At 40.0% G+C, this 24,021-nt stretch overlaps 1 protein-coding gene across 5 annotated transcripts in view; it reads right to left on the bottom strand.

The window, feature by feature from the left end:
• The window catches only part of samd12 (sterile alpha motif domain containing 12), a 130,537-nt gene that overhangs the window by 90,943 nt on the left and 15,573 nt on the right, over window positions 1-24,021 (bottom strand). For all 5 annotated transcript variants that reach the window (XM_020049987.3, XM_020049989.3, XM_020049986.3 and 2 more), the window contains exon 2: window positions 6,878-7,077. In XM_020049987.3, coding sequence (XP_019905546.1) covers window positions 6,878-7,077 — 200 coding nt within the window. The remainder of the gene's footprint in view (window positions 1-6,877; window positions 7,078-24,021) is intronic.

Raw genomic sequence — 24,021 nt, 5'->3', positions numbered from 1 at the left:
GAGACAAAACCATATGCATTGTGCAAATAGGATTAACCCACTTGATGGGTATTGTATTGTGGTTGTATATACACTGATCAGCCATAACATTATGACCCCCTACCTAATATTGTGTAGGTCCCCTTTTTGCCGCCAAAACAGCCCTGACCCATCGAGGCATGGACTCCACTAGACCTCTGAAGGTGTGCTGTGGTATCTGGAACCAAGATATTAGCAGCAGATCCTTTTAAGTCCTGTAAGTTACGTGGTGGGGCCTCAATGGATCAGACTTGTTTGTCCAGCACATCCCACAGATGCTTGATTGGATTGAGATCTGGGGAATTTGGAGGAAAAGTCAACACCTTGAACTCATTGTTGTGTTCCTCAAACCATTCCTGAACCATTTTGTGGCAGGGCACATTATCCTGCTGAAAGAGGCCAATACCATCAGGGAATACTGTTGTCATGAAAGGTGCACATGGTCTGCAACAATGCTCAGGTAGGTGGTACGTGTCAAAGTAACATCCACATGAATGGCAGGACCCAAGGTTTCCCAGCATCACACTGCCTCCGCCAGCTTGCCTCCTTCCCATAGTGCATCCTGGTGACATGTGTTCTCCAGGCAAGTGACGCACATGCACCCGAGCCATCCTGATGTAAAAGGAAACGTGATTCATCAGATGGGGGCACCTCCTTCCATTGCTCCGTGGTCCAGTTCCAATGCTCCAATGCCCATTGTAGGTGCTTTCGGTAGTGGACAGGGGTCAACATGGGCACCCTGACTGGTCTGTAGCTACGCAGCCCCATACACAATAAACTGCGATGCACTTAGTGTTCTGACACCTTTCTATCAGTACCAGCATTAACCTTTCCAGCAATAATGAGCTACAAAAGCTTGTCTGTTGGATCCCCACGTGCATCAGTGAGACTTGGCCGCCCATGACCCTGTCGCCGGTTCACCGCTTTTCCTTCCATGAACCACTTTTGATAGGTACTGACCACTGCAGACCGGGAACACCCCACAAGCATCTGCAGTTTTGGAGATGCTCTGACCCAGTCGTCTAGCCATCACAATTTGTCCCTTGTCAAAGTCGCTCAGATCCTTAAACTTGCAAATTGTTCCTGCTTCTAACACATAAACTTTGAGGACAGAATGTTCACTTGCTGCCTAATATATCCCACCCACTGACAGGTGTCATGATAACGAGATTATACGTGTTATTCACTTCACCTGTCAGTGGTCATAATGTTATGGCTGATCGGTGTGTATATATAGTGAGGATTTTGACAGTATAATGACTTTGGAATTACTGTCACAGGGACCAGGTTTTGAGTCAGACACAGTTCATTGATGCCAGGTTGGACAGCACCATTGAAATGAGTGTAATCCATAGTAGGCATAGATCTACCATTTTTCATAATGAAAGTACTAATATACAGTATATAGCACTATAGTACAAGTATCCAAACCTATTCTTATACAGAAAAAAATATATAAACGCAACAGACAACAATTTTAAGATTTTACAGTTTATATATACCCTAATCTACATATTTCAAATGACTGGGAATACAGATATGAATCTGTAGCTCACAGATACCTTGAATAAAAAAAGAAGATGAGAAGAAGATGAGCTTCAAGATGAGACAGTTTCTGACAGCGTATTGTGGAGTTGCTGGGCTGGCATTGTTACATATGGACTGCGGTTGTGAGGCCATTTAGACACTGAGATGACACCTTAATGTTGCGAGCATCTGGCACAACCTATTTTATGAAGTTCAAAATCAAAATAGCATCAGCACGGAAATAAATGTCAGCTCATTTGCAACTACTTGGACAAAGTTATATAACATAGAGCTGCTCAAAAGTTTGCATACCCTTGAAGAATTGGTAATAAATGTACAATTTGTAAAGAAAACATGAGTGAGCAGGCAAAACACATTTTATTTCTTATGGGATTCACATTCAACTTCAGGTCTTAACAGAATGGCACAATCATAAAACAAAACATGGCAACAAAAAAATAAAATGAACTGACCCCTGTTCAAAAGTCTGCATACCCTTAGTTCTTAATACTGTGTATTGCCCCCTTTAGCATCAATGACAGCGTGCAGTCTTTTGTAGTAGTTGTCTATTAGGCCCCGAATTGCAGGTGGTATAGCTGCAGGTGGTATAAGTGCCCATTCTTCTTGGCAAAATGCCTCCAGGTCATGCAAAGTCTTTGGTCGTCTTGCATGAACCGCAGGTTTGAGATCTCCCGAGAGTGGCTCGATGATATTATGGTCAGGAGACTGTGATGGCTACTCCAGAACCTTCACCTTTTTCTGCTGTAACCACTGGAGGGTCAACTTGGCCTTGTGCTCAGGGTCATTGTCATGCTGGAAAGTCCAAGAGCGTCCCATGCGCAGCTTTCGTGCAGAAGAATGCAAAGTGTCTGCCAGTATTTTATGATAACATGCTGCATTCATCTTGCCATCAATATTCACAAGATCCCCCGTGCCTATAGAGCTCACCCCCCCCCCCCCAAAACATCAGTGAGCCACCACCATTCTTCACAGTGGGGATGGTATTCTGTTCACTATAGGCCTTGTTGACCCCTCTCCAAACATAGCGCTTATAGTTGTGACCATAAAGCTCTATTTCGGTCTCATCACTCCAAATGACAGTGTGCCAGAAGCGTGTGAGCCGTGTCAAGGTGTTGTCAGGCATATTGTAACCAGGCTTTTTTGTGGCATTGGTGCAGTAAGGGCTTCTTTCTGGCAACTCAACCATGCATCTAATTTTTGTTCAAGTATCGTCATATTGTGCTCCATGAAACAACCAAACTGTCTTTTTCCAGAGCAGCCTGTATTTCTCCTGGGGTTACCTGTGGAATTGTATTTGTATCCTGAACAATTCTTCTGGCAGTTTTGGCTGAAATCTTTCTTGGTCTACCTGACCTTGGCTTGGTATCAAGAGATCCCTGAATTTTCCACTTCTTAATAAGTGACTGAACAGGACTGACTGACATGTGCAAGGCTTTCTTTTTAAATCCTTTTTCATCTTTATATAATTCCATTACCTTGTTACACAGGTCCTTTGACAGTTCTTTTCTGCTCCCCATGGGTCAGCCTGCTCAGTGCATCCACATGAGAGCTAACAAACTCATTGACTATTTATACACAGACACTAAATGCAATTTAAAAATCCACAGGTGAGGGAAATTCACCTTTAATTCCCACTTTCACCTGTGTGTGTCACCTTGTGTGTCTGTAACAAGGCCAAACATTCAAGGGTATGTAAACTTTTCATCAGGGCCATTTGGGTGATTTCTGTTATTATTATGATTTAAAAAGGAGCCAAACTACTATGTGATAATAAATGGCTTCATATGATCACTATTCTTCAACAAAAGACAGTTTTTTTTGCCTGATCAGTCATATTTCCAAAATCAATGCCAAAATGTCACAATTTCTGTCAGAGTATGCAAACTTGTGAGCACAACTGTAAGGCCCGATGCAAGAGATAAAACATAATTTACACTGGAATACGTTATTCCAGGTTTGATGTGTTGCTACACTTTCGGACTCTCACAACCTCTGCCCTTCTAAGGACAATGCAGTAATGCCAACTGCCAAGATGGTGGATCTGTGCATTCAGCTAATTATTGCACTTTCTCCATCATTGACTCTGCCTCATTGAGGAAATAGCAGGGGGAGATGCATCTCTTCGCTAACAATGTACATACAGCACGTCAGAGAAATCTGTGTTAGTGAGCACTTCTCCTTTGCCGAGATAATGCATCCACCTCACAGTTGTGGCATATCAAGATGCTGATTAGACAGCATGATTATTGCACAGGTGTGCCTTCAGCACAATAAAAGACCACTCTAAAATGTGAAGTTCCATCACACAGCACAATGCCACAGATGTCGCACATTTTGAGGGAGCGTGCAATTGGCATGCTGACTGCAGGAATGTCCACCAGAGCTGTTGCCCGTGAATTTATTGTTCATTTCTCTACCATAAGCCGTCTCCAAAGAATTTGGCAGTACATCCAACCGGCCTCAAAACCGCAGACCACGTGTAACCACACCAGCCCAGGACCTCCACATCCAGCATCTTCACCTCCAAGATCGTCTGAGACCAGCCACCCGGACAGCTGCTGCAACAATCAGTTTGCATAAAAAAATTATTTCTGCACAAACTGTCAGAGACCATCTCAGGGAAGCTCATCTGCATGCTCGTCGTCCTCATCAGGGTCTTGACCTGACTGAAGTTCGTCGTCGTAACCAACTTGAGTGGGCAAATGCTCACATTCGATGGCATCTGGCATTTTGGAGAGGTGTTCTCTTCACAGTTTTCACTGTACCGGGCAGATGGCAGAAAGCGTGTATGGCGTCGTGTGGGTGAGCGGTTTGCTGATGTCAACGTTGTGGATCGAGTGGCCCATGTTGGCGGTGGGGTTATGGTATGGACAGGCGTGTGTTATGGCCAACGAAGACAGGTGCATTTTATTGATGCCATTTTGAATGCACAGAGATACCGTGACGAGATCCTGAGGCCCATTGTTGTGCCATTCATCCACGACCATCACCTCATGTTGCAGCATGATAATGCATGGCCCCATGTTGCAAGGACTCCCCCCAATACAGTGAAACTGCACATTTTAGGCCAGCCTAAGGCACACCTGTGCAATAATCATGCTGTCTAATCAGAATCTTGATATGCCACACCTGTGAGGTGGATGGATTATCTCGGCAAAGGAGAAGTGCTCATTAACACAGATTTGGACAGATTTGTGAACAATATTTGAGAGAAATAAGCCTTTTATGTACATTGAGAAAGTCTTAGACCTTTGAGTTCAGCTCATGATAAATGGGGGCAAAAACAAAAGTGTTGTGTTCATAATACTGTTCAGTGTATATATACGTATTTAAGTATTTGATACACTGCTGATTTTGCAGGTTTTCCTACTTACAAAGCATGTAGAGGTCTGTAATTTTTTAATTGCATGGCAGGACTTGGTCAATGACCTGAAGAGAGCTGGGACCAAAGTCTCAAAGAAAACCATTAGTAACACACTACGCCATCATGGATTAAAATCCTGCAGCGCATGCAAGGTCACCCTGCTCAAGCCAGCGCATGTCCAGGTCCGTCTGAAGTTTGCCAATGACCATCTGGATGATCCAGAGGAGGAATGGGAGAAGATCATGTAGTCTGATGAGACAAAAAAATAGCTTTTTGGTCTAAACTCCACTCGCCGTGTTTGGAGGAATAAGAAGAATGAGTATAACCCCAAGAACTCCATCCCAACCGTGAAGCATGGAGGTGGAAACATCATTCTTTGGGGATGCTTTTCTGCAAAGGGGCCAGGACGACTGCACCGTATTGAGGGGAGGATGGATGGGGCCATGTATCGCAAGATCTTGGCCAACAACCTCCTTCCCTCAGTAAGAGCATTGAAGATGGGTCGTGGCTGGGTCTTCCAGCATGACAACGACCCGAAACACATAGCGAGGGCAACTAAGGAGTGGCCTAGCTAGTCTCCAGACCTGAACCCAATAGAAAATCTTTGGAGGGAACTGAAAGTCCATATTCCCCAGCGACAGCCCCGAAACCTGAAAGATCTGGAGAAGGTCTGTATGGAGGAGTGGGCCAAAATCCCTACAGCAGTGTGTGCAAACCTGGTCAAGAACTACAGGAAACATATGATCTCTGTAATTGCAAAATTGCACAGTTGAAGAGTACCTATGATACAGACTTCTACATGCTTTGTAAGTGGGAAAACCTGCAAAATCGTCAGTGTATCAAATACTTGTTCTCCTCACTCTGTGTGTGTGTGTGTGTGTGTGTGTATGTATATATATATATATATATATATATATATATATACACACACACACACACAAAGGTGTATATATACAGAGGTGAGATACAAGGTTCTCCAGTACATTGCTAAATATGGAAAACCATTTACTGGTAATATATCAGGGAAGCTTTCCTCAGAAGTTTAGAGGTTTAATGACATGTCTCAGACACAACAATCTAAAAGTGTAGAATTAAAAGAACTCTTGCTATGTGGCATTTGTTGCAACATCTTGCATTAAATTCATTATTGTCAGATCTACCCACATAGGGCCTTAATACAAAATACACAAAAAAATGTAAATTAATGATGCAAAAGAAAAAGCATATCGGAGGTCACCTCATGAGCCTTCCTTAATGTGATGCAGGTATGTAGGCATTGATCTATTGGGGTATAACTATATTTTTGGCTTGGCAATAAATTGTTTGTTTTAGACAGGAAGGCAGTTAAATATGTTCATATTAAAATCATAATTGGTGCCAGATCAGTAGAAGCACTAGGATAGACAGTAAATTGGCAATCTGCATGAACGATGTTGCCTACTTCTGCTCCACAACAACGTTAAAGGTAGCTTAATGTTGAGAAATAAGCAATACATTCCCTGGCAACAGCTCTAGTGGACATTCCTGCAGTCAGCATGCCAATTGCACACTCCCTCAAAGGCTGTGGCACTGTGTTGCGTGACAAAAGTGCACAATATTTCCTCCAGCACAAGGTACACCACATTTTTTTATCCGCTTCTTGATTTGTCAAACCTGTCAGTAGATGGATTTTTTTGGAAAGGAGAAATACTCACCAACAAAATGTAAACAAATGTTTGCAAAACATTTAAGAGTAATAAGCTTTTTGTGTCAATTTCTGCGATTTTCTTATTTCAGCTCATGTAACACGACCAGTACTTTATGTGTTGGGTATAAATAACTGTTCAGGGTAATATACGTTAGCATTGTTCAAACATCCACTAAGAAATTAGTCGATCTGACCGGTGGGTCCTGAGGGCCAGGTTAAGAAAGGCTGCATGGAGGTGAATGACATCACCCAGTTCTTACCCGTGAGAGTTCTGACTCCGAGACAGAGCGCTGGGGTGGCGAGCGGCGCTGGTACCCAGGGCTCACATCCTGAAAGGTGGGACTGTCATCGTCCAGCATGGTGCCCTGGTTTAGTGGCTCTTCCTCCAGGTGAGATGTCACGTTGTCTGGGCACATCATCTGGTGGTCGACTCCATTCTGGCTCAAATTACAGTGGACAGCTGTGAATGGATAAAAACATGATCAAATTAACTACAGGACATCAATTTTAACAGCTTGGATGTGTCTGTGTACCAACCAACTTGATTACCAGCTGCAAAAGTACCAGTGTTGGGCTACCATGTTGTTTCTCTGTGGATGTTGTACTATTATTTTATCACTAGAGGGCGATATATATCTTTTGGATGAGTGGACAATACTGCATCTTGGAGAACATTCAACAAAAAGGCTTAGAAAAGCTTTTGGGCAATTTCAGTGTCATGGGTTACATTTGCATGCCAACAAGAACTTGGATTTTTACAGAATGGATAACCAATATGAATTACATTTTTAAATAACTGTAAAAATGCAAAAATCTACACATTCAGGAAGAAAATGTATCTGCCTTTCCCCACTTTCCTATCCAATAATGTATACAAATACATTAATAAATACTTATCAATGAAAAAAGAATGCATAATAACAGATAATATAGGTAACAGTTTTTCTTTGAATGTACAGTTTATTCAAAAGTCACAGTTGAATGTTGACACAGATACAATGCTATATTATATAAAATCCTTCTGAAATATGTCACACAATATACAAATTTGACAACACATGCGTCTACAGAGTTCGAAAACTACAAGGTTAGCAAATAGTTTTACAGTATTCTGCCAAAAATAGTTTCTGGACACAAGTCATTATATATATAGTCATATATAAAATATATATTTATTTTTTTAGGGCGGGGTGGATCATTTTAAAAACACCCTGACAGATCACAGACTATTTAAAAACACTTTTATTCAAAAGACAAACAGTACTAGCATGTTTGAAAAATGCATTTTGGCATATACTGTATCCTCCCAAACATAGCTATAAAACTATTTTCAAGAAACAGTCATTGTGTAACTTAAAATCCAAAGTGATGGAATAAAAAGCTAAATACTTTTGTAGTTCAGAGTATCAAGAAGTGCTTTTGTTGAATCCACAAGCTTCTAAAGCTAAGATATGATACACCAATGTATTTCACATCTAAAACCACTACGGATGTTATGGTATCTTAATGCTCAAAATGTATACTGACAATGAAGAGAGAATCCAATTACTCACCATATGAAACCCAGATGAAAGTTACCTATGCAAAGAAAATGTCTTTGATAGGATAGTTATTTTTTTTTTAAATAAATATTCCCATAACATTTATGGATGCTATGTCACCTAAGCCAGTCACTCCATACATACACTACTGTTCAAAAATGTGGGGTGACTTAGATATTTCCTTGATTTCCATGAAAACATACATGAAATTAGTTTGAACAGGACATATAGCAAAATGAATAGGAAATATAGTCATTGATAATGTTAGAAAGAATAATGTTTAATTGAAATAGTAATTGTGTCCATCAAACGTTGCTTTCGTCAAAGAAGCCTCATTTGCAGCACTTACAGCCTTGTAGACCGTTGCCAATCTAGTTGTCAATTTGTTAAAGTAATCTCAAGAGATTTCACCTTATGCTTCTTGAAGCAGCTCCCACCAAGTTGACTTGCTTGATAGGCACTTGTTACGTAACATACAGTCAAACTGCTCCCACAACAGCTCAATTGGGTTAAAATACAGAGCCTGTTCTGACCATTCCATTATAGACAGAATACCAGCTGTTGCTTGCTTCTTGCATAGTTTGGAGATGTGCGTTGGGCCATTGTCCTGTTGTAGGAGGAAATTGTTTACAATCAAACGCCATCCACAGAGTATGGCATGGCGTTGAAAATGGAGTGATAGTCTTCCTTGAAGATCCCTTTTACCCAGTACAAACCTCTCATTTTACCAATACCAAAGCACCCTCAGACCATCACATTGCTTCCACCATGCTTGAAAGATGGTTTCAAGCACTCCTTCCGCATCTATTCATTTGGTCTGTGTTGCACGAATGTTATTCTTTGTGATCCGAACACCTAAAACTTAGATTTGTCTGTCAATAACACTTTTTCCAGTCTTCATCTGTCCAATAACTATGTTATTTTGCCCATCTTTTCGTTTAATTAGCCAGTATGTTTTTTTCTTAGGAACTCTGCCTAGAAGGACAGCATCCTGGTGTCACCTCTTCACTGTTGATGTTGAGGATGAGTTTCAGAAGAAAGTTATTTGTTTCTGGCCCACAATTGATGATAACATAACAGCTGTGCTAACATAATTGCTAAAGGGATTTCTAATGATCAGTTAGTCCTTTAAAATGACAAACTTGGATTAGCAAATACAACGTGCCATTGGAATACAGGACTGATGGTTGCTGATAATGGGCTCTGTACGCCTAGGTTCGCCCATAAAAAATAAATCGGCTGTTCCCAGCTACAACAGTCATTTACAACATCAACAATGTCTATACTGTATTTCTGATTAATCTCATAATATATTTGTTTTAGATTCCGTCACTCACAGTTGAAGAGTGAAAAATTACAGACTCTACATGCTTTGTAAGTGGGGAAAACCTGCTAAATCGGCAGTGTATCAAATACTTGTTCTCCCCACTGTATGTCCGGAAATATTTGGACACTGACTGCATCTGCCTTACTGCATCTGTCAGTTGTTGTTTATTCGTGGGTATTTCTGCCTTAAGTTTTGTCTTCAGCAAGTGAAATGAATTCGGCCATTGCAGAATATACCACTTATTTGCCTTAAAAATCCTGGGTTGCTTTCACAGTATGTTTTAGGTCATTGTCCATCTGTAAAGTGAAGCGCCTTTCAATCAACTTCGCTGAATTTGGCTGAATCTGAGCAGACAATATACCCTTATACACTTCAGAATTCATCCGGCCGCTTCTGTGTTCTGTCACATCATCAATAAACACTAGTGACCCCATTGGAAGCCATGCATGCCCATGCCATCACACCGCCTCCACCATGTTTTACAGATGATGTGAGCTTTTGACTTTTGATTTTCATGAGCCATTCCAAGCCTTTGCCATACTTTTTTCTTCTCATCATTCTGATACAGGTTGATCTTAGTTTCATCTGTCCAAAGAATGCTGTTCCAGAACTGGGCTGGCTTTTTTAGATGTTTTTTGGCAAAATCTGGCCTTTCTATTTTTGAGGCTAATGAATGGATTGCACCTTGTGGTGAACCCTCTGTATTTGCTCTCGTGAAGTATTCTCTTTATGGTAGACATGGATAATGATATGCCTACATCCTGGAGAGTGTCCCTTTATAGTCTATGATAGTTTGCAAGCATATAACATTTGTATGACTTTTCAGACGTCTTGGCAGGAGTTCTTGTAAGCAACCAGATTTGTTTCCTGCTCATTGAAAGCAGATCACTGGCTCAAATCTGGTTTTGATATGTATGTAGTGGGCAAGACATCTTGAAGGCATTAAAGCACTGACTTCCTGACATCTAACAACCAGCCAGTCCAACAGTCAACAGCATCTCCAACCAAGATGAACCGGATCACATGTATTTCTGCTGTAACCACTGGAGGGTCAACTTGGCCTTGTGCTTAGGGTGATTGTCATGCTGGAAAGTCCAAGAGCGTCCCATGCGCAGCTTTTGTGCAGAAGAATGCAAATTGTCTGCCAGTATTTTATGATAGCATGCTGCATTCATCTTGCCATACATTTTCCCAAGATTCCCTGTGCCTTTAGAGCTCAAACGCTACCATGCTTCACAGTAGGGAGGCAATTCTGTTAATTTAAAGAAATTACGTTTGTATGGAACTATCCGGTAAACTGCGATTACGTTCAGTATGAACATATATCGGTGAAATACAATCGCTACCAACATATCCTCATTGCTATTGTTCCTTAATGACTCTCTATTATGTTGCTCTTTAATGCTTCGCTATCATTTTGGGCAAAAACCTAGTAGATTTAAATTTAAAGTCTTGTAACAAATAACATGTACTGTTAAGTATGGAAACAATTCCAAATCACATTCCTAAATAATGGTCTACTTATTTTAAAACATGGCAGGGGCAACATCAAAGTACACTGGGAACTCCAAAAGTATGTGGAGAGTGAGACTACAATATAATATTTTTTTGGGGGAGGGTAATTTAGCACTTTTTTGTATATAGTCAATCCATTTAGTACAAAGCAAATGCTTTCCCATGAGCACTAAGGTGCTTTCATTATAACTAAGGGTTGAAATGATTACTAAAAAACGAAAGCAAGGTATATGTCATTAACAAGACTTTGCTTAAATAAGGCCGTCCCTCCAAACTGGATGACCCAGAAAGTAGGGGATTCACCAGAGGCTACCAAGATGCCAATAGCAACTTTGACAAAGGTACAGGCATTTATGGCCAAGACTGGTCATGACCTGTATGGTAGGGTGGCAAGAACGAAGCAATTACTCAAGAAAAAACACCTTTTTTAATTATGTGGCCATGTTTCAAGAAAAGTATGCTCTAACTAAAGTGAAATTGAAATGTTTTACCTAATTTAAAGCATGTGCAATCCCAACGCGGCACCTCACACAAAGAGCACTGCCCATATTCTGAAGTATGGTGATGGCAGTATGTTTCTTAACTACACTTGTAAAAAGCAGTGCTATTATGTTTAATATCAACATATCCCAGTGCTATTGGTCTTTACTGACTTGAAATTATGTTCAGTATCAACATATGAGAAGTGCCTTTTCCATACCATAGAAAACCGCCTGCCAGGAATAGTTATGAGCATATTAATAGGTAAAAGGAGTGCTGTCTGCTAGGGCGTTGTGGTCGTGGATGGTGGAAAGGCGTTTCCGCAACCAATTTTCAGTCCCATGATTGAGAGTTTGATTGCGGCAAAAGGTGAGACATTAATTTGCTGTGGAATTGTTTTGTGTAGACCGGTGTTTTCTGTCTTTGTATCCCTTAATCCTAACAAGAAGGAAGACTCTCTCTTCATCCTAACCCTAACCTCAGTACTGTGATGCCTTACCTTAACTGTAACCTAACCCTAACGGTTCTGGCATTAGGTTGTTCCTAACCAGCCTTGGTGATAGACTGATTAGGTCAATCCAGTGTGTAAGTGGTTGGGCAACATCTGAATCAGGCAAAAACAAAAATGGCAAAAACAAAAGTGTCCCAATCCTTTGGGTCCCGAGGACCAGGATTGGGAAACACTGCGTTAAGGAGCAACTTAATAGCGAGTCTTTAAGGACCAATAGAACTGCGATATTTTGACATTGAATGTGATAGCACTGTTATGTTCATACTGAACAAGGGTTACAAGTTACTTTATTATTATGTAATTCCTGAGAGTTATAGTTGGTGTAGACAGATGTTTAGAATCTGGGCTGTTCTTTTGTATTTAAATGTCTTAAGAACTTGATCGCTAACATGTAAAACATTAAGGGAATGTATCAACCTTGGTCCAACAAAGAAAAAATATTGCTTTTAGGTTAATAGTTGCTTTAAAAGGTGTGCAAAAGTCCCAAGCTACATAATAATAATATTAAAACAAAATGTATGAACCCTTATTATTGAGGCAAAGATTAGAACTGTTATCCTGACTGGTATCTATATACACACACCCCAATAAGCAGCTCAACTCATTCACTCAAAGCACTAGTCAAACCCTGTGCTATTTATGGAGGGCAAACAAACTACATTAGTTGCATAATAAATTCAGATGATTTGATTAATTTCCACAAGAGGCATTTTCGTGTTGTGGGAAGATTAAAAAGATGACACGCCCAAAAATCTGACCCTAATGTCAGTCATGTTGGAGCAATGCCCGGTGGCGGAAAGCTGCCAGAGCTTGTTCTGGGCCACTATCACTCAGACATTACAGGAAACCTAACAAGAAATTCGCAATGAGAAAAGAAATGCATCTCCTTACAGCAGTGAGAGTATGAGGAAAAGACGAGACATCTACTTATTCTGATGACATGGCAAACAATAAGGTTAGTAGTGAAGTTAGGGGATACCCAGACAGGACTGAGCTGAAACCAACAAACAAATTTAAATCACATTTTGAATCAAACCATTTTTGTAAATATGAAATACGGCCCCAGAATATACTGTTATAAAATATACTGGACTATAGTTGTATGTAGAGCCAGTGAAATACAAAAAGGATCCTCCGAATTGGAGAAACTGCTGTTATTTTCAACGTTGCACAGTTAAAATGATTTGTAATGAACCCTGATGCCTTCCCACAAATCATAAGGGCCATATACACGAGAGGGAGCCTGTTTAAAACAAAGGCAACTCAGGATGCAGGGCACGAAGCATGGCTGCTCTCTTGCTCAGTCGCTGCCTCGCTCATTCTTTAGCTCTCTCCATCTCTTTCCCCTCTGCCTCTTCGTATCGTAACTCACTGCACGGCTGGTGTACAACCACTCTGGATCCGTAATGAATTATGCATCCTCTCTTAAGTGTGCCTGTACAATACAGCAGTAGCAATACTGAGGCAGAAAGCAAGAGATGTAAAAGAAATGGAGGTAAAAGGATGGAAGGATAGAAGAGGGGAAGGTAGAGGGAGAGTTGCCTGGCTCTCTGTCCTGTTGAGGAGGGGGACTCATCGAGGTAGGTTGCCGGGTAGAGTTGAGGGAATAGAAAAGATGCTTTTCTTTTCTGCAAGTGTTACTAAATATAGCCCAGAACAGTCACCACTACCCCCGACCCTCCCACCCCCAACATTCTCTGACATGCGCTGTACGTACATTGTGAGCGAAGAGATGCATCACAGAGAACGTTGTTCACTATTTGTCCTCCCCCTGCTATTTTCTCAATGAGGCAGAGTCAATGATGGAGAAAGTGCAAGAATTAGCTGAACGGAAAATGCACAGATCCACCATCTTGGCAGTTGGCATTACTGCATTGTCCTTAGAAGGGCAGAGGTTGTTAGAGTCCAAAAGAGTAGCAACACATCAAACCTGGAATAACGTATTCTAGTATAAATTATGTTTTATCTTGCATTGAGCCTTACAGTTGTGCTCACAAGTTTGCATACTCTGACAGAAATTGTGAAGTTTTGGCATTGATTTTGGAAATATGACTGATCAGGCAAAAAAAACTGTCTTTTGTTGAAGAATAGTGATCATATGAAGCCATTTATTATCACACAGTTGTTTGGCTCCTTTTTAAATCATAATGATAACAGAAATCACCCAAATGGCCCTGATGAAAAGTTTACATACCCTTGAATGTTACATAGCCTTGTTACAGACACACAAGGTGACGCACACAGGTGAAAGTGGGAATTAAAGGTGAATTTCCCACACCGGTGGCTTTTTAAATTGCAATTAGTGTCTGTGTATAAATAGTCAATGAGTTTGTTAGCAGGTTAGATACTGAGCCATAGGGAGCAGAAAAGAGCTGTCAAAAGACCTGCGTAACAAGGTAATGGAACTATATAAAGACTGAAAAATGTATAACAAGATATCCTGTTCAATCACTTATTAAGAAATGGAACATTTGGAGATCTCTTGATACCAAGCCAAGGTCAGGTAGACCAAGATAGATTTCAGTCAAAACTGCCAGAGGAAATGTTCAGGATACAAAGAAATACCCACAGGTAACCTCAGGAGAAATACAGGCTGCTATGGGAAAAGACTGTGTGGTTGTTTCAAGGAGCACAGTAAGACGATACTTGAACAAAAATGAGCTGCATGGTCGAGCTGCCAGAAAAAAGCCTTTACTGCACCAATGCCACAAAAAAGCCCAGTTACAACATGCTCGACAAAACCTTGACCTGCCTCACAGTTTCTTGGCACACTGCAATTTGGAGTGACAAGACCAAAATAGAGCTTTATGGTCACAACCATAAATGTTATGTTTGGAGAGGGGTCAACAAGGCCTATAGCTCTAAAGGCACGGGGAATCTTGTGAAAACTGATGGCAAGATGAATGCAACATGTTATCATAAAATACTGGCAGACAATTTGCATTCTTCTGCACGAAAGCTGTGCATGGGACGCTCTTGGACTTTCCAGCATGACAATGACCCTAATCACAAGGCCAAGTTGACCCTCCAGTGCTTACAGAAGAAAAAGGTCAAGGTTCTGGAATGGCCATCACAATCTCCTGACCTTAGTATCGTCGAACCACTAGGGAATTCATGCAATACGACCAAAGACCAAGACGAATGAGCAGCTATACCACCTGCAAGAATTCTGGGCCTCATAGATAACTATTACAAAAGACTACACACGGTCATTGATGCTAAAGGGGGCAATACACAGTATTAAGAACTAAGGGTATGCAGACATAATTTCTTTCTTTGTTGCCATGTTTTGTTTTATGATTGTACCATTCTGTTATGACGTACAGTTGAATGTGAATCCCATAAAGAAATAAAAGACATGTGTTTTGCCTGATCACTCATGTTTTCTTTACAAGTGGTACATATATTACCAATTCTCCAAGGGTATGCAAACTTTTGAGCACAAATGTATATTATATATATATATATATATATATATATATATATATATATATATATAAAAATAACAACATGCCTCTTACTGAGGGCTTCTATTCCTTTTGACAGAACCATGCTCATAATACAGAGTCATAGAACCACACTAGTAGTGTACACTTGCATATAATGATTATAGATAAACTCAACGTTTGGGACATACAAAACATCTAACATCTTGTTTGTACATACAAACGTTTTGTTCATTACATACAAACATCTAAACATCGTTATAACCCTGAAATGAGGCATGGAAGAAATGGCCAGACAACTGTAGTCCTGTATAGTGCAGATGTGGCCTTGGCATTCCACTTCCGGGCCATTTTCCAAGTTAAACTTATTTGGGGGAATACAGGGGACAAGGTTAAACTCTCTTTCTCCCATTTGTACCGGGGGAGACCCTGAGGGGTGCTTAAAGATGACTACGGATTGGCAGGGCTCCAGAAATATGGGTGGTGCTGCCAGCCAGCCAGACAGCTGATGATTTATATGCTAACAGTAGCTTTGAGCTTTCAACTAAAAACAAGCCTTTATATAAGTTGCATAAACACAGCTTTACTTCTCTATAGATGTATCTGTCCACTATGACCGCAAAGAAAAATGTTCCACTTTTACAGAATAAGGGAGAGTGGAGTAATTCATATTTGTACCTTCCCATGCAGTTTTTATCCAACTTCCACTTTCTGAGCTTTACTATGTAACCTCTTTTTAATATAGCCAATTCGAATGCTAATACACAGCCTAGAGCTACTGCCAACATTTTGTTGATGGAAATTACTCTGAGGCAACAACGATTCTTCAGCTGCACTGTGGGCAAAAGGAAACATCTCGGCATTCAGTCAAAGAATGCTCAACTGTGTGTGCCTGCATGCTTCAGTAGTCCTCAAATATATTGCCTACCCTTAGAACTTTTAAGAGCACATTTTTCAGCAGCTGGAAGAAGGCACATTTATGTCCTTGTTCCACACTTGCTTATGGTACAAATTAGAGGGGAAAAGAGGTGTCTATTGTCCCATTCAGGGTGCATTCCCTCATGTCCCTATATTTCAGTTAATGAGTGGGTCAGGGCTTTGAGAGATACTCTATAGATCCACAATTTGTCATGGGTAACATTTTGAGATTTTCCTCCTTGGTAGTTTAAATTGTGCAAAACCTAAAAATATTTATAAACATAAGAAGTATATTTATAAATGATTAATCGATAAATTAGTAATCAACAAATTCATTGATTATCAAAATAGTCGTTAGTTGCAGCCCTAATTAAGATAACCCTGAAGAATTACCCAAAACTATGCTACTACACTACAATTTCTTCACTAGTGACTATGTAACGAATTGTGTGTTGTTCAGTAGGAACATGGTAGTGTTTCTAGTAGTAACAAGGCAGTTTTACTACTCAATGTTTGTAGTAAATAAGTAATTCAAACACAACAATATTACTATACCAGCTTTACAACAGAAATCAGTTTGAGTTTTTACTATATGTAAGTAGTCAGAAAACTACAGGCAGAATACACCAGGTTTTCAATAATAACCAATGTTAAATTCTTTTTTTTTTTTCAAAAGTAGATTATTGCTTAGTCAGAAACACAAGCATTATATCAATTGCACATGTACACAAACAATAGACAGTACTGTGATGAATTGGGAGTACAGCTATTACAGATGAAAATCACCTGAACTCACCAGTTTCTTGGCTGCCACAGACTCTGATGCCACAGACTCTGCTTCAGATAACTTCAGGGACAATAACAGAGTGCTGACAAAGCGCCAATAGTCTGCTCTGTGGATGCTGAATGTCCACAGAGCAAAACTGTCCAGGGATACTCTCAAGGACAAATACTTCCCCCCCAGGTACATTTACTTGACTTGTACTCTCTTACAAAAAACAGGCTTCCTAAAAGAACCCAGGGGCCTCATTTATCAATATTGATTAGAAACAATCCCAAATTTGATAGAAAAAGGCGGAATCTGTTCATAACCCGCTAACTGCTTGCTAAGGTTTTCTTGTGTGCAAAATCTCGTTACAAGTCAACCGCATATTTGGTGAGTGCCAACCTCTTGTGTGATAAATAATAGAGGAGCAACAAATAATAAAACAGGAAACACTCCCGCACACATATAGCTAAGTCATGACTTCCCTGGACCACCTATTAAGATGTCTTTTGTTAAGTCAGGTGTTCAATGAGGTGAAAAGAAGACTGAGGTGCCACTTAAATGTCCCTGTTACGCATGGGGACCTGCAGACTGACTGAAGATTGCTATATTTCTTATACTTTTCTCCCTAATTCACCCTGACAGCCTATCAAAAGTTAACATCACTCAAACGTTGCCATGCTTCACCACGGCCCCTAGGCTGGCTTCTTAACCGTCTGATCTGAACCAAACACATGTTCTGTTCTGAACATCTCTCACTGGTTCGTGACCCACTTTACAACACAGACACAAATGTGCTAAATTTAACTCACACATTGGTCTACCATTGAGGATGTAGCTGAAAAAAGCTATTAGCACTCTGCAACAAGTCTAAACAGTCAAAGAACTAATAGAGAAGACGCTCAATTCGGAGCAAGGAGACAGCTATTAATATTTGAACAGTAGGCACAACACTCGAAATTCCGCAATGGCAAAAAACTAATACAAATGCACCCAGGATAATTGCGACTGAAAGGGAATCTTTGTGGTTTCTGTGCTTCTTTGCCAATAAAGCTTAGAGCATTTAAAATGACTATGTCATTTGGCTCATACCTAGGTCCTTTCTGCTACCATCGTACAACTAGATGACCAGTGAGCAAGGTAAGTGTCAAGCAGAATAACAGTGTAATGTATATGATCCCCTCTATATTACTGCAGGAAAAATGGCTTGCAACAGCCAGTCCTATGATGTAACAAATCGCATGGTCAGATAGATTTTTTTCTAAAATGTTTATCCCCAAGCAAACTGCTTTTTAAATGGTCTTACCTGTTTGAAAGTCTTACCTGTTTGAAATCATTTTGTGAAAGATTTCACCCCGTAAACTGAGCTTTTTTCAAAATATAGTTGCTACCTAATGCACAAAATTGCATTCCTTATCAAAATCTCTTTAACATTACTACATCTATCACCTCACAAACATATTTCCAGCAAAAGCTCAATCAAGCCACCACTGATTTCCTCTGACTTTGAGCATCCCATCTGTGCTATATCAATGATTCTGAAATTGTCTTTCTTCAGTGGCCTCAATCACATAGTAGAATGGGACTTAGTGAACTTCCAGAGCTGTGACAAAGCCAAATACAGCAGGGTTCCATTTGGCTCATAAAGACTGTCCCAAATGTCAACCTTTTCCCATTAAAGTGACAACAGCCCATAAGGCAACTATATAAGAAATACAGTGAGTCACTTGGGACGCATGCTATATTCAAAGGAAACAGGAATCATGTATGCAAAAAAAATTATAATCATTTGAGAATATTTATTTTCTACTGCTTTTTCTACTGCAGTATTTATGTAGAGGTCATTAATTTTATCCACTGACTGAATTGATTATTTTCATAGACTGTAAAACTATATAGAGCTGAGGTTGCACTACACACTGAAAATAACAGCAACGTGCTCTCAGTGCATATTCATCAGGTCTAAAATAAAACACTGCTTTAGTTACCTCACCCCTCAGCTAGTACATAAATAGAGTGTTGTCTGTTAAAAATAGGATTCCTTTCAATTGAAGTCTTTCCTACTTCAGTAATTACGAGTTACAAAGGTTCTGGGAGAATGGTGAAATGTTGGAAAATGGAAAGATCTGGGCTGTTTTATGTTATATGTTTAATTTTTTGACTTCTTTAAATATGCATAATGGGACACTGATTACCAAAATGCTGTTTGAAACATTTTGGGCTGCATTTGAATGAACAGAATACATCAGTGATTAGTATTAAGAGGAACTTTCAGAAGTGGCAAAGAGAACACCCATCTGTGTATATGCAATGCATGTGGCTACCAATTACTGTTGCAGTTAGCTAATATTCTAAGAACACAGTCTTCAGATTGATAAGGCTTTCCATTATAGAATACATTTTAACTACAAAGTTGTCTATGCCTACCTACCTACCTATGGTCATGGTTATTTTCATCAATCCAGTGGATATTTGTTTTATAAGTACCATGAAATGTCCGCTAAACAACACAGCATCTTGCTTAGTGCACACTTAAATTCAAAATAACTACACCTAAGACATACATTTTTTTTTATTCCAGGCCTCAAAATAGTCTCCTGAAGTGGTTTAGGCAATGTTGAGGCCAATGTTAATCCAAAATTCGATTAAAACGTAATTTTGAAAGCAATCTTGAACACCCTGGGAAGAACAGAAACCTGAAAAAACAAAATAGAACCAAGCTTTCTATGTATCATGAAACTTATTTTGGGTCAACCCCAAAACATGACCACATGCCTAATAGGCTGTTGGTAGCTCTGACCCACCAAGGCATGGACTACACAAGACCCCTGAAGGTGTCCAGTGGTATCTGGCACCAATATATTAGAAGCAAATCCTTCCAGTCCTGTAAGTTGCCAGGTGGAGCCACTGTGGATTGGACTTGTTGGTCTACCACATCCCACAGATGTTCTGTTGAATTGAGATCTGGGGACTTTGGAGGCCTGGGCAACACCATGAACATTTAATCGTGTTCCTCAATCCATTCACAAATAATGTGTGCAGTTTAGCATTGGCGCATTATCCTGCTGAAAGAGACCACTGCCATCAGGGAATACCATTGCCATAAAGCGGTGTACCTGGTCTAGAATGATGTTTAGGTAAATGGCATGTGCTAATTTAAAGATGACATGAATGACCGGACCCAGGTTTTCCCAACAGAACGTTGCCCTGAGCATCGCACCCCCTTTACCAGCTTGTCTTCTTCCCACAGTACATCCTGGTGCCATCACTTCCCGGGTAAACGGCGCTCACATACAACGGCTGTCCAGGTGATGTAAAAGAAAACAGGACTCATCGGACCAGACGACCTTCCACTGCTTTAAGGTCCAGCTCTGACGCTTGCATGCCCATTGTAGGCGCTTTCAACGGAAGACATGGGTCAGCATGGGCACTCAATCTACGCAGCAGGATGCGATGCACTGTGTGTTGACACATTCCTCAAATATCAATCATTGCAATTTTCTGTGACTTGTGCCACAGAAGACCTTCTCGTGATCCACCCCCTTTCACTGGTTTGTTGTTTGTCCCTCCTAGGACAACTGTCGGAACTCACCACTGCTGAATGGAAGCACCCCACGAGCCTTGTCGATTCAGAGATTCTCTGACCTGGTCGTCTAGGCATAATAATTCGCTCAGGTCTTTACTCCTGCCCATTTCTCTGCAACCAACACGTTGACTAAGAGAACTGACTGTTTGCTTACCATTTAATCTCCTCAGACCTTGACATGGGCCCTTATTCGTTATTCACTTCACCTCTGAGTGGTCAATGTTTTGGCTCATCAGTGTACTGACAAAAATAAATTAGAGGAGAACCTAGGTGAAGGAAGTGGTTGATTGAAGCAGTTTGGATTAAATAAAAAGCTGTACCTCGTCTGTGTCAGAACCATAATGCACAGTTCTTCTGCTTAGTCATCTAACCATTCAAAACACAAGCAAATGTTGTTTATTTTTTTACATATGTAATTTGTTCCAGAAAGCAGGAGCAATGGTCAAAAAACAAATCTTTTGAGACCAGTGTAGCTCTGCAAAAGTACTCTGCTTTCAACAAGGGAATAGATCGCCAACCAGCTACATAGCTTACTGACATGTTAAAGCTGTTTCATTATGTGGTAGCAGTTCATACAAACTCTAGATATGATTATATAAAAATATAGGAAAACAGGATATTTATTCTTATTCTGTTACACTTCATTGGCAGGGGATGGGGCGTATCAGTGAGCAAAGCCCATTTAAAACTCTAGCCCTTTTCCATTTCCATTACACACATTAAAAGTTTCACCTGAATGACTCAGGCTCAAATAATCAGAGACATTAAATATTGCTGTCCAACAATGATTACTGACCACATTTACTAAGCTCGAACAGTTATTATAAAAACAATCGATTGATGTTGCCCTAAAAATTTACCAAAGTGCCTCCACTAAGTATTTACATGGGGTGTGAATACATGCTTGTTTATTGATTTGGAGAATGTTCCATAACTTTCATTGTAGGGGAACATTTTAATTGAATACCTTTTATTTTAAAACATTACTTGTTCTGGGGCTGCTATATGAAATATATTTGTGCATGACTGAAATCAATATAGTAGGTGCCATCTTCCGCCAGTTTCTAAACTCTCATTGATGACAAAATCCTTGATTATTCTATATTTTTTACTGGGATTAATTCAGGACAACAACTGCTTTCTTTGTTGCCGGCTGGCTGGCAGGATCAGCAAGATCACCTCCCCCCTGCCTTTGGGGTGGATCGCATGTCAACAAATGTTTGACTACCCAGCTAACACATTAAAGCCTTCTAGGGAGTTCTCACATTTTAGTCAGTTTGCTTAGTCCAAATCAAATCAAAGTTGGCACTTTTGTTTCCATTCCTATTTTGTCCGACAGTGTTTCACACTGTCCAAATTCCAGTGGACCAAATTGTGAAAAAAAGAAAGAAAAAAAAAAGATATTGTGGTTGGGAATGTCAACTTTAATATTGCACTAGCTAAACTTTAGGCACTTTGGGAGCCTAAGTTTGAATGTTTCGCTAGACACCATTAAGCATTGTGTTAAACTTCCACCACAAATGGCATCTATGAACTGTATGGCTTTTGCCACTGGTCGTTTTAACATCTTATTAGCCAGTAATAGGCTTACTAGTATCTACTAACTTACTACTTGTAATAGTCATAAGAATTGAGCAATTGCTAGCGAGAGTAAAGATTACACTGCCAAAGATATTTAATTTCAATGCACAATAACGTACATTTTTCTTTAATTCGTAAATGACATTGATACAATAACTATAGATTTAGGAGATGATAACTAACTTTTTCGTCAAGTGAAAAGACATAAATGAATGATACAATAACTATCATTTTAGGTGATAACTAACTTTTTCATCTATTGAAAAGATACAATAATTGTGGAAATCCCTACGCTTTTACTGCCCAAGGGGTTTTGATCAAGCCTATTACCCCAAAAAGCATGTACATATGTGTACCTAGAAAATCCACCAGAAGAAGTCGCAATATTGTATAACTTTAAACAGTTTTAATTTAGGCTTACTATAACATAGCTGCTGAAGGTTGTAGCCAGCAAAGTTTCTGTCTAACCTGATCCAAAAAGCTCACACGGATGAGTACTTTAAAAATCCACCAGAAATAGTTGTGATATAACCGTAAACAGTTTTATTTTAGGCTTTAAATAACGCAGCTAATCAAGGTTGTAGCCAGCGAAGTTTTTGTATATCCAGAACAAAACCTAATGCATAATTTGTTTTGACAAGATGTTTTGTCTGTGACAGGATTTGAACGCGGGACCTATTGTCTGCAGGGCCGCTTCTCTAACCACTATACTATTTAACAAGGGGTATTCAGTCAGTCAATCACTCAGTAAGAGACATATGCGCTTCTTGGCCAGCTCTGCTTAGGCAGCCTGGCAAAAATATTATGTGAAACATTTACTTAAAACATTAACTGCAGATCCGTTCTGCTTGTTTTTATGCCAGTTGTACAGTAATATCTTACATATTGCTGCTTTAAATGACTGCCATATTACTGTGAAGGGGGCCAATACTCTAAAAAGAAAAGGTTCTTGGAGAGTCCTTTAGGGCTTTTTCACATTGACACTGTGAAAAATTTCTATACTGTATGTTCTTCCAAGAAACCTTTAAAAGAGTGCTTAAAGAACCCCGTTTGAAATGGTTCCTCAAAGAGCCATTTGAAGAACCTTTTGGTGTAGATTTTGCATGTTGCAGTGGCAGAGCTTAGCTTTCTCTCCCATGGGTGCGAACCTTAGCCGCAGAGGACCCCTTACCACCACCCCCCATTGCAAAATCTTGCTACTTGATTTCCCAACTAAAACATAGGCAGATAATATAAATATTTAATACTATTCTCCCAAAAATGTACGCGTTTCACATACCATAATGAACAAAAGCTTGTTATTAGGCTACAACAAAACGTACCTGCAATTACAAAACTTTGCTGCTAGCTGCTTTTGGACCTGGATCATAACTGTAATCCCCTTTCGCTATAAGCTGCGATGCTGTTCCCATCATTGTAAGGTCCGATCTATCCATTTTCTCTTACTTCTGCTGCTCAACAACTTTACTAAAGACGTTTCTCAAGGGTACATATCATTATATTACATTTTTATAATGTATTGCTTTTCTTTCCTCTGAGTGGCAGACATATCTAGGTTCCATTTTTATGTGTTGTTACTTAGTTTTTCAATGTTCAGATCCTTAGCAAACGAGTCGACAAAATCCGACGTTATACCCAGGGGTGCCAGATTCACTGAAAATATAGGCCCAATAACCCGCAGACTCCACATAAAAACCGTACACTCATTAAAAACTGCCCAATTAAGGGGAAAA

Source organism: Esox lucius, chromosome 10, assembly GCF_011004845.1.
Source record: "Esox lucius isolate fEsoLuc1 chromosome 10, fEsoLuc1.pri, whole genome shotgun sequence".
Classification (NCBI taxonomy): Eukaryota; Metazoa; Chordata; class Actinopteri; order Esociformes; family Esocidae; genus Esox; species Esox lucius.
The sequence above is the reverse complement of the archived record's forward strand: the minus strand, read 5'-3'. Positions and strand labels throughout refer to the sequence as shown.